This window comes from Coptis chinensis, unplaced genomic scaffold (genome assembly GCF_015680905.1).
Source record: "Coptis chinensis isolate HL-2020 unplaced genomic scaffold, ASM1568090v1 utg1828_pilon_pilon, whole genome shotgun sequence".
Classification (NCBI taxonomy): domain Eukaryota; kingdom Viridiplantae; phylum Streptophyta; class Magnoliopsida; order Ranunculales; family Ranunculaceae; genus Coptis; species Coptis chinensis.
The window spans coordinates 187576-198440 of NW_028238117.1; the positions used below are offsets into that span (position 1 = coordinate 187576).

Here is a 10865-nt window from a genome sequence, read left to right on the forward strand (position 1 = left end):
AGAAACAACCTCTTGTCATGAAAAGCTTTGGTAACCTTTGCAGTACAGCAAAAGGCGAAATATGAATTCTCAATACTGTCAAAATCGTAGTCTTTTCTTTTCTACTTGTAATATCAAGAGCTTCTAAAATAATTTGGCTTTCTGCTTCCTCAGGTTTAGATGTCTTGTATTATCTGAAACCAGCTGTAACAGAGGAGAAAACCCATAGATGGCATAAAATTAAAACCAGTATTCAAGCATTTGATCACAAGCAGTAGTCATTTTAATGAGGCAGTTCACCCAAAATGAAGATCACATTTGCTATGCAGTACTTCCAGTGACTACAAGTTACTCAAACAGTTAATTGACAAATTGTCATGTGGATGAAATACCAAAGCATTCCTTGATTTCCAAATAGTATACACTACAGCAACAAAATTACAAGAAATATATAATGATAGCTTTAGATAAGCTTCTACCATGGAAATTATTAATGGCTTAAAACAAGTGTTCAGTATACAGCTTTCATGTATTATGCACCACAAAATGTTAGAGTCTTGTGTTTCTTTCTTTTTGGCTGGGATGGCTCCTCCATTTTGTAGGCTGGCTTGAATGATAAGAGCGTCTCAACATGCAGAAATATTTTATATGGTTGTGAACTAACCCACGGCGAGTTACTTTGTGGAAGTTTAACTTGAAGTAGCGTAAACTTTCCACTCACAACGTTGTAAGAAACCAGTGTTGAAAGATCACCCAGTAGTAAGATTTCATTATTCTTCCAAAACGAAATGGGCTCAACTATATTTCCAAACCTCAATCCATCTGTAAAACACTTACTAACAGAGTATTTGAACCATGATTCAATATGATCTTCAAAACAAGAATCAACCACCGAAAGACACCCTCCTAATGGCATCAATTGACAACCATCGATTGAACCACAAGAGTCTAGAATACGTCAATACAATTCCATTCACAGGACGTTCCGCGTAATGTCGTTGAAGTGATGTAAATGTTAGATCAATCTTTGTGGTATTGATAGGCCAGTTTTCATCTGATTTTGGAATAGTGTAAACAACATTACGAAATACAGGAGGGAAACAGATGAAAGAAGATGTGTTACCTGATTTAAGCATTGATGCATTGAGGTGTAGTTGGGTGAAATGAGTATTATCAAGCATTTCACACCATGTTTTACATACTGACCTGCAAACAAGGACGCATTTTCAATTACTATTTTCACAATAAATGAAATGGAGTATCTTGTTTGCTTCAAATCGGTTTTATTTGTTAACGGTGAATGTAAGCTGCAATCTAGGACTCGGAATTGAGTATAGGGAAAGAGAAAGATGTAGCAAACACATATGAACTCATTGTGTGATTTACAGGACTGAGTAAACTATGTTAGCTACAAACTGAAACCAGAAATTTTGCTGTAATGCAACTTGCAAACAAATTATCCAACACATCGAAGGAACTAAGTTAAACCAACTCTGCTCACTTCCCAATTCAAACTTCTGAGTGTTTCTTTCGTCTCTTGCATAAAAGAATGCGAAAAATCTCCTACAGTGAACTTTTCTACAACTCCCTTCACTTGGACTAAACTATAACCAGGTTCCTTCTTCACTCCACTGCCTTTCAGCATCTTCCTTGCATCGGCAACACCATCCCACTTCCCACTTAAAGCATATAAGTTCGATAACAGGACATAAGGTGAGCTGGTAACAGGTTGAAGCTCCAAAAGCCGTTGAGCCACCCATTCACCAACTACAACATTCCCATGCAGCCTACAAGCAGAAAGCAAGCTTCCTAGTACAACAACATCATTCCCAAAAAAGATTTTTCCAAATACTCTTTGGCTTTGTTTAATCTCCCAGCTTTCCCCAGTAGATCAATCAGGCAAGATAGATGTTCAATTTGAGGGGATATCTCATATAGCTCTTTCATTGCATTGAAGCAGGTCTCTCCTTCATCGACCAACCCTGCATGATTACATGAGGCTAGCAGTCCAATAAATGTCACAGAATCTGGCTTTACTCCCAGTGTTCTCATCTGCTCAAACATACTAAGTGCTCTTCTGCCCAATCCGTGATTTCCTAGTGCCGCTATGATAGTGTTCCATGATACAAGATTGCGGTGCAACATTCTATCGAAAATGCTGATTGCATATCCAATGCAACCACATTTAGCATACATGTTCACAAGGGCATTACCAACCCCTACATCCAGATTAAGCCTTGTTCTGATAATGTGAGCATGAATCTGCTTTCCATAATGAAAGATGCAATCCCTGCACAAGAAGCAAGGGCACTTGCAAACGTGAAATCATCAAGTCTTACACCAATTCCGTTATCCATCATCATCTCTTCAAAATATTTCAATCCCTTGGCATGATCTCCAGACATAGAGCAAGCACTGATAATGGTATTCCATGAAATAACATCATTCTCTTCAATTTCCCTAAATGCCTTCTCCATCTCTTCAATAAAACAACACCTTGAGTACATTGTCAAAATCACATTGCCAACAAAAGCAGTGGAATCTAGTCCGAGCTTGATTGCCAAGCAATGAACCACAATCCCCCACCACAAATCTTTTATATCCGCGCAAATTCCCAACACACCCACCAAAGTAAACTGATCAGAAACAACATCTCGGCCATTCATGAACTTAAACACCTCTAATCCTCTTTCAGGTTGTTTGTTCTCCGCGAAACCTGTGATCAGTGCATTATATGAAACAACAGATGAAGCTTCAGATGTATTAGAAAAAACTGCAAATGCATCATTACAAACACCACAATTCATATACATTGAAATAAGAGAGTTGGACACAAAGGAAATCGATTCAAACCCAGTTTTAATCGTCCGAGCATGAACCTGTTTTCCCTGTCTAGGTGCAGAAAGGGCGGCACAAGCACTAACGACACTAGCATAGACAAACTCATTAGGTTCCATTTCCATTTTAGAAAACAGTTCAAGTGCCATGGAATGGTTTCCAGCTTGGAAATGCCCAGAAATAATAGCAGACCACGACACAAGGTTTCTTTCCGGCATTTCATCAAAGACTTTATTCGCAGAGACACTGTCGTTGCATTTAGCATACATGTTGAGGAGGTGATTGGACAGAAAGACATCATCTTGAGTGGATGCCTTGATGATTGCAGCATGAAGAGATTGTCCGTGTCTGTAGAATTTAAGCTTTGAACATTGGTGTAATAACCAGCCCACATTCTGCAATTGCAAGATCATCTACTGGACTATTGTGATTTACTGGACAAGCACCATTTTTATTTATTTTTTGACAATTTTTTAAGCAAACAAATGAACTGCCCAGTAGAGATATAAATTTCATTCACAACCCAGAAAAGCAATGCATACAACATAGAACATCATACAAGTATACAACCCTTCTGTCCATCCACTTTGAGACTGGGGAGAAAACACATTATGTTGCAAGGTGAAACAAATTACAATCAATAGTTTTCTGAATGTCACAAGTTTTGCTGGGTTTTCAATAACAGTACAGTCTTTTAGAAAAAAAATTCTGTCATATGCCATTAGACAGCATGAAGCTTGAAGCTGCCACATTTCAGCTGGAATCTATGGTAACTAGTTGAGGCACCCATCTTGTTCAGAATACTGTTATAGCACAACCATCCCTTCAATACAAATGCGCATACTGTTTGTGATACGCTGAAAGTGTGTTCGTAAGGCTGCACCTGCCATACAAAAAAAAAAAAAAGGAAACAAAGATTTCATTACATTAGCAACTTTCGCCTGCGAAATGAATAATGGGTAGCAGTCACATATATAAATTCAAATAAGACGATATCATTATTCAACACGGGTGGGTAAGCGCCTTCAAATGAATGATGCCATTTCTGCACTTTGGATTCGACGGTATCAGCATTGAAGTATTTCCCACTCATTAATTTGGTTCACGGAGAATCTTAGTTTGCTCAAAAGCCAAGACAAAATGGTGCTATAAACCAAAATCACGAGCCTGCAGCTTAGTTTCATTCATTATTGGTGTATCATGCCTGAACCAAGTCATTGACCAACACTAGGCACTCTATGTTATATACTAAATAGTTTGATGGGGAGGACAAGAGGGCGTTAGCAAAGATTTCGACCTTGCCCCTGTGAAATAGAAGGATTTGTGGGTCAAGACATGAGATGCAATAAGCCAGGGACTGACATGTGTTCAGTTGTCGTGGTGACCTTGCCCCTGTGAAGAGCCAGTACAGGTGAATAAAAACATACCATACTCAAACCATGCTTGAAAGCTCTCAAGTTCAATCTGATGAACGAAACTGTTTTGGGATGGATTGGAAAATTTTCCAAACTATGTGCAATAATATTGCATACATAAATTATGTTTAAAACTACGCTAAAGTCAAATTTGTATTAGAACTGAAATTTCAAACATTTAATCAACATGCTTAAAGTAGTGTCAGAACCCTTTCCCTTCGATGCCCCCACCACTTCTATTCCTTTTTAGCTGATGAACTTATAGGCAAGAGTCTCATTTTGTTAGCAAACACCAAGCCTAAGGTCCCATGAAAATCTATTGGAATCCAAATGTTGGATGTGACGCAAATAATCAAGTAAAGAACTCAGATATGACATGAGAGAAATATCACATTAACCCTATCAAGCTCTACCACTGAATCAACATTCAGATAATGGATACAATGCACATAAACAAGACATATATTGAAATTCCCATTAAGATGTAAGGAACCAGGAATACCTTAAACACGAGTACAAGACGAGTCAAAATCGTCAGGAGCAACTCTTGCGATCCAGTTACTAAGCGTCTTCTTGATCTCAGAATGGTTAACATAAGCCAACTCATACATACTACACAAATTCACCACAACAGTCTCATTCAAAGCGTAAGTCGGTACTCTCTCTAGCGCATTTTCCAACACCTTAATCGAATCCGGCAAATCCCTCAAATACATCAAACACAAAGCCTTATTATTAACCGCCACAATATCCTTGGCATCTCTCTCAATACACTCCTCATACTCCCTAACAGCCGAAACGTAATCTTTCCCAACCAAATAAATCAAAGCTTTATTCCTATTAACAAGATTCTTAAACCCCACTTCACTCAACACCACATTCCCTGTCCCTTCCTTCATCTTGTTCATCAAACTCTCAACTCTATTAAACGAAACTTTCGACCCTTCTAAATCACCAAGCTGCATTTGTATATACCCGAGCTTCGATAACAACACGGGATCATCGGCATTTCGATTAAGTAAACTATTCATCAAATTTAAACAAACTCCAAACTCTTTATTATTCAAATGATGACTTAAAATAGAACTAATCACAAAGTCTTCTCTTTTCTTCCACTGCCCAACACAAACATCTAAACCATCCTTTTCTTTATCATTCAATTTGAGTTTAACGAAATGAAGTAAAACATACAACCTATCTAAAGTTTCTTGTCTCTTACCCAATTTGACAGGAATCTCTGCATGAATCCAACGTAAAGCAAAAGGAATCATAGAACCAGATAAACCCGGATAAGAATCATGAAAAGATTCATACTTGTAACGAATACTATCCAAATCTTCTAACGTATCTAACTCTTCACTTGCTTCTAAATATTTACGAAGTTTAGTTAATGCTAGAACATTGTAAGTGAGATAGATTAAGTGTTCGTGTGGGTTTGTAAGGAGGGAGAGTTTTCTTGCATGGGCTATTTTTTCTAGAATTGAGCGCCATGAACCTCTGAATGCAAGATCTTGGAGAGTAGTTATGCCGAAACAGAGGGAAGAGAGTGAAGTGAATTGGGTTGTAAGTGGGTCTGTGATTGTTGGTTGTGGAGTTGAATGATTGGATGAGAAGATGGTGTTGTAATCTTTTTCTGCTTCCTCGTTTTCTTGTTTTGAAGTCATGTTGTTTTGTTCGGAAAGAATGAGGAGAGAACTCAATTCGTTCGTGTGTCTTTATACCGATATATATTTTTGCTGGAAAACTCCGGTATTTAAAATTTCGAAATTGTTTGAAAACTTGAGGATGATCTGTAGATTTATTTACACAGCACAATTTGAGCATTTCCAGGTTAAAAAGAGGGGAATGTGAAAAAATTTATCTCCTTTTTGTTTAAATTTTTGTTCAAATGGAGATGTGAAAAGGAGGGTGACTATTTTCTCAAGTCATTACTAGAGTGAAACTTTCAACCGAGAGATAGTGGCTGACTTGTGAACTTCAGACCGGATGTTAGATTCTGTCTCTTGTGTTTATTTTTTGGACGGAATGTTTCGTTTCATTCCGTCTCGCATGATTTTTTGACTTTTTTTCGTTTTTTTTTTAAATTTCAGATGAGATATTTCATTCCGTCTGGAGCTTTTTTCGATTTTTACATCCAAACGACATCTAACATCCCATCTGAGATTAATATTCACCTCTGCATTTAGCAGTTTCACCTTGCTTTTCACGGTGATAAAAGGGAAAAAAACTGCCTACGTGGAGGTGATAGGTGATAAAAGAGAGAAATATTGACTTGCATTGGGAATGCTTTTAGAGCGAGTCCAATGGAGAGCATAGACTATTGCCCAGATGGCCAGATACCATAGTTGGATATTCCAACCATGCAACTCGACCAACCAGATGCATCAAATGAAAGTAGGTCGAACTTGGAATGAGAAACCCAACGTTCGTAATCCCAACTTGTAACTTGCGCTGTTGTGGTTTTTTATTCCAGCGTTCGTACTCGGTAGAAGTGTAGAGTATTGTTTTTTAAGCATCTCAAAATATCCTCATATATGAACTTCAAAACTTATCAAACCATAATTCATAATGAATTAATTATCATTTGTTTTTAGTTTTTTACCATCACCATACCTCCTAATAAGTTCTTTTTATTTTTTACATCAAAACAAAATCAAATTCACCCATTTGTGGCAAAGATTCCTGTACCACCCTCATGGGCTCATGGTGTTATGAGATTTTAAAAGCTTCTTTTTCTTTTGGTTTTTAAGTTGTCTCATTATTGATACCATCTTGTGTCATGGGCAAATTTCTTCAGTGTTTATGAGATTTTTTAAAAGTTTCCCTTCCAATCCATTCAGTTTTTCAGTTCACCAGGTATAGGATTCTTCATTGATACCATCTTGTGTCACTCAAACTCATCAAAAACTTTTCTAGATAGCAGTAGTTCGAGTTCGAAAGTAGCTTTATAAACCATAACTATAATTTATAATTTATCACGTCATTTTATATTTTATAAACTATAATTTATAATTTATACTAGTTTTAATATTTTATATACATTTTTTTTTTGAGTTTAAGGTTCTATTAAATGAGATCACTTTATTATGTATGTATAGGAAAGTGAGGAAGTCCCTATCCAATCGATCAGAGCTCAGTTCAGAGCTACGAGTCCTACAAGCCAACAGTATTAGCTAAATATGGTAGCTATCTGCTATCTTTCTCTGAGGTTTCTTTCTTCATGTCATGCATCAAGATGATATCTCATCTTATGTAGTGTGTGTTTGTGTACTTACATTGCTGGTAAAAGTTCCAAATTCTGAGTTTCTGACAGCACAAAATCCAGAATACCTTCTCCAAAATCCAAATTAGCAAGGATGGAAAAACTTGAGCACGGGACAAGGACAACAATCAATAAAGAAAAGAGTAAATATTTTTTTAACTTCTATCCATCATGTCTTTTCAGCATTTCAGTTCGCTTACAGAAAATTACAAGAATGACTAATCTCTGATAGCCCAGATTAACAGAACAAGAAAGGCACTCTGATCAACTCCGTTGACCTTGTTCTCTCAATTCTTTAAATATCAAAAAAGACTAATGAGTTTTACAATTGTTGCCATCTCTCTTCATAATCTACATAATAGAGCATGCATTTGGATTGTCATCACTGAACATGCTGGTGTAGGGATCATCTTGCCTGCTTACAGTGCCAGTGGTAGTGATCTCAATATTTCTGACATAACCAGGAGGTGCTCTCTTGTCATAAGCTTGAGCAGTGTAAGGATGGGCAACAAGGTTGTAAGGGACATAGGGCCAAATTTCAGCCTTTTTCCCTGTTGATTTAGCCTTCTTCAAGACCTTGTTTGCTTCAACGTAACCACTTACTATCACTTTCTGTTGTTTCCTGTTTATATCCACAGATTTAACACCTATAACAAAAAAGAATGTAATGTCAAAACATTACTTCAGTATGAAGCAGTAATAACAAAACAGTACGTACTAATGAACTAGAAAAGGTTCAAGATAAATACCACTCATGGATGACAGAGCTTTTCTGACTTTAAGCTCGCATCCATCACAGTCCATCCTCACTTTCAGCTCCACAGTTTGAAATGTCTTCTTCTTGTGTTTGTGGCCACTGCTCATTAAATCAGAAAAATATTCCAAAGTACCTTCAATTCCCATTGTGTTTTCTTGTTTTCCCTGAAGAGATGAATGTAATAGGAAAAACTTAATATAGGGCAAAAGGCTTCAAAATGTGCTCAAGAGTTAAGACTCTAGTTTCGAAGTTGAGTATGGAGAATGAAAGAAGAACTAGATAAGAACTGATATATATATATATGCAAGAAGAGAGGTTTAACTAAGAAATATCTGAGGTATGACAGATGTATTGCAGATGGTTTTTAATAAAAATGTATGTTGAGATTGAGGAGAGCATCATGGGGGTGCATTTAAAACTCTAGGAAACTTCCTTACCTTCAAATAAACAGCTTCAAAGCCAGCTCTTTATAACCACCTTTAACTTGTTAGAAGCTTTCTTTGCAAAACCCCTGTTCTTCTTATAGCGACCTTTGAGTAACAAAAGAAAGAAATGTAGTGACCCTACAACAAAAGGCAGTAAAGAAAGCTGGTAGGTGTGATTTTTTGCCCCACACCAAGGGACTAACACCTGTTGCCTGTTAGTTTCAATTTTCAAAATTCAGCATAAAGAAAGGGGTCCTGTTTACTCCTGTAGGGGGCCGGAGTTTGTGTATTACAGTGGGAATTTGATTACTTTTAGTGCAAGAAAGCTCTTGGTAACAGCAATAGTTTTTCTAGTACTATATTATAGGATGTTTCATGTGGACCAATTTACAAAAGTAGAATTCTAAATGCCCAACTTGGCTAAATCGATTACCACTAGTCATCAATCAACTTACATACATAAGACACACATGCACTATTTCCTTTTCCTTTTTTATCTTATGGCAATGTCGGGGAGCGTCGTTGACTCATTGGTGCTATGGAGATATTCATGAAGAAAAGAAGCAGCCATTGAGATTGTTTAGCCCCATCGAACATATAATAGAATTACTGCAAAACAACTTGATCTTTTATAGGGTTATCTCTACTCTCTAGGGGGTAAAAATCAAGTCGGCAAATAATATACTTGAGTGCTGAGTGCATGGCATTGGCAACCAATGGACACACTCTAATATAAATTATGGTTTGACACACTTGTGACCAACCTTATTCGACTCTTTGGTAATCTTGATTTAATTGGTATAGTAAACCAGAACTTGTTTTATGGTGTCCATAAGTAGGGACAACTGTTTTTAAGTGATTTGATATTCAATTTGGAGGTCTCTTTCAACAGATTGATAGTATTCGCTGAGGAACCAATTATTTGGCTTTTGAGAGGGAAGCACGTCAAATGGTGGGACAACACGCTCTAACCCACACTACATGTGCATTTTATACCTAAGCTATATGTAGCTTATCGTACCTCTCATTGCACGAAGTGATGACTTTGTTGGTGGTTGGTACTACTTTTGATGACAACACTAAATCTTCATTTGGGAATATTATTACAATCATGGTTTGGCTTAAATCGTTTACTGATTTCTGATCAAGTAAATCACCCAAGTAACTCGTTCACCCTCTCCAAATATGATTCTTAAAGAGTTCGTCTACTCCGAGGATATCCCTATAACGACATCCGATAAATTGGAAATCCAAATTCAAAATCAAAAACAAATTTTTTTTTTTTTTTTTTTTGATTTTCAGACCGTTATATCTCGGATCCAACGGTATCGGCACACTCATCCCTATAGGAATATCCTCCGGGTAGCCCAAAATACATGCAAATATCCCACAGTCAAACAATCTTAGCCAAGTTATCAATACCTAAAATGAATTTACTTGGCATTACAGACTTAGGCAATTAGGTTTGTTATTAAAAACAAGATATACAACGTAATGAAAACAGGAAAAGTAGAGTTCATAAAAGTGCACAATATGACACGCTTGATGTATGATTTGTGCATATCAATGGTGAACCAGTGACCAAACTTCTATATGTCAGATAGCTTTCTTGTTTGACTGGACAACAACATTTACCCTGCCATGACCCATGTTTCCATCCAAACCACAGAACCAGGCTGTCCGCTGTCGTAACTTCCAAACACAACGTTCCGAGTCCAAATAATGTTCTCTAAAAAAGTAAGCAAGCAGATAAAGTAGTTTATATTATATTGACACATTATAAATCACTGTCCAAGACGTAGCCAGGAATGTTGTAGCTCGTCATGGGGTCTAAGTTCTAGCTTCTAACGAGATTCTGGACTCATTCCCGGCCTTAAGATATATATTTACTTGAGAAAGCTGTCTCCACGTTAAGTAGGTTAGGAATATCCATAGATTATGCTCATCATCAAATTTATTAAATATTTGTGACAACCGACTAGCATGCAGACACTGAGACACTACTTGTTCTACAATCTTTAAACATAGTTACACAATCTTAAGTAGAAAAGTCACACTAAACTACAGCGCTCATTTCTCCATCTTTTTTAACAGTTAACAGTGACTAAATATCCGTTCTGGAAAAGTAAGAGCAAAAAACATACAACTAAAAGTAGACCAAGACACCTATTGCAATTTTGGGACTCCGA

At 37.0% G+C, this 10865-nt stretch overlaps 2 protein-coding genes and 1 pseudogene across 3 annotated transcripts; all 3 read right to left on the minus strand.

The window, feature by feature from the left end:
* Positions 1–1294: 1294 nt before the first annotated feature.
* LOC147473758 (pentatricopeptide repeat-containing protein At1g11290, chloroplastic pseudogene) lies at positions 1295–3363 on the minus strand (annotated as a pseudogene).
* LOC147473759 (Tetratricopeptide repeat (TPR)-like superfamily protein) lies at positions 3319–5936 on the minus strand. Its single transcript, XM_086587095.1, has 2 exons — positions 4735–5936; positions 3319–3700 (listed from the first exon to the last, which is right to left on the minus strand). The coding sequence occupies exon 1, from the start codon at positions 5894–5896 to the stop codon at positions 4736–4738; it is 1161 nt and encodes a 386-aa protein (XP_086443221.1). The 5' UTR covers positions 5897–5936; the 3' UTR covers positions 3319–3700; position 4735.
* Positions 5937–7626: 1690 nt separating this feature from the next.
* LOC147473760 (heavy metal-associated isoprenylated plant protein 23-like) lies at positions 7627–8792 on the minus strand. Of its 2 annotated transcripts, XM_086587094.1 has the most exons (3): positions 8689–8792; positions 8244–8415; positions 7627–8141 (listed from the first exon to the last, which is right to left on the minus strand). In XM_086587094.1, the coding sequence occupies exons 2-3, from the start codon at positions 8395–8397 to the stop codon at positions 7846–7848; spliced, it is 450 nt and encodes a 149-aa protein (XP_086443220.1). In that variant the 5' UTR covers positions 8398–8415; positions 8689–8792; the 3' UTR covers positions 7627–7845. The 2 variants fall into 2 exon arrangements, with proteins under 2 accessions (XP_086443220.1, XP_086443219.1); XM_086587093.1 differs by lacking the exon at positions 8689–8792 and having other exon boundaries at positions 8244–8686.
* Positions 8793–10865: the final 2073 nt, after the last annotated feature.

Bases quoted from the DNA above. Each gene is read 5' to 3' on its own strand.
- LOC147473759 (XM_086587095.1), bottom strand. From the start codon at position 5,896: ATGACTTCAAAACAAGAAAACGAGGAAGCAGAAAAAGATTACAACACC.
- LOC147473760 (XM_086587094.1), bottom strand. From the start codon at position 8,397: ATGGGAATTGAAGGTACTTTGGAATATTTTTCTGATTTAATGAGCAGT. The intron at 8,142-8,243 runs GTATTTATCTTG...TTTTTGTTATAG, and splicing joins AGCTCTGTCATCCATGAGTG to GTGTTAAATCTGTGGATATA.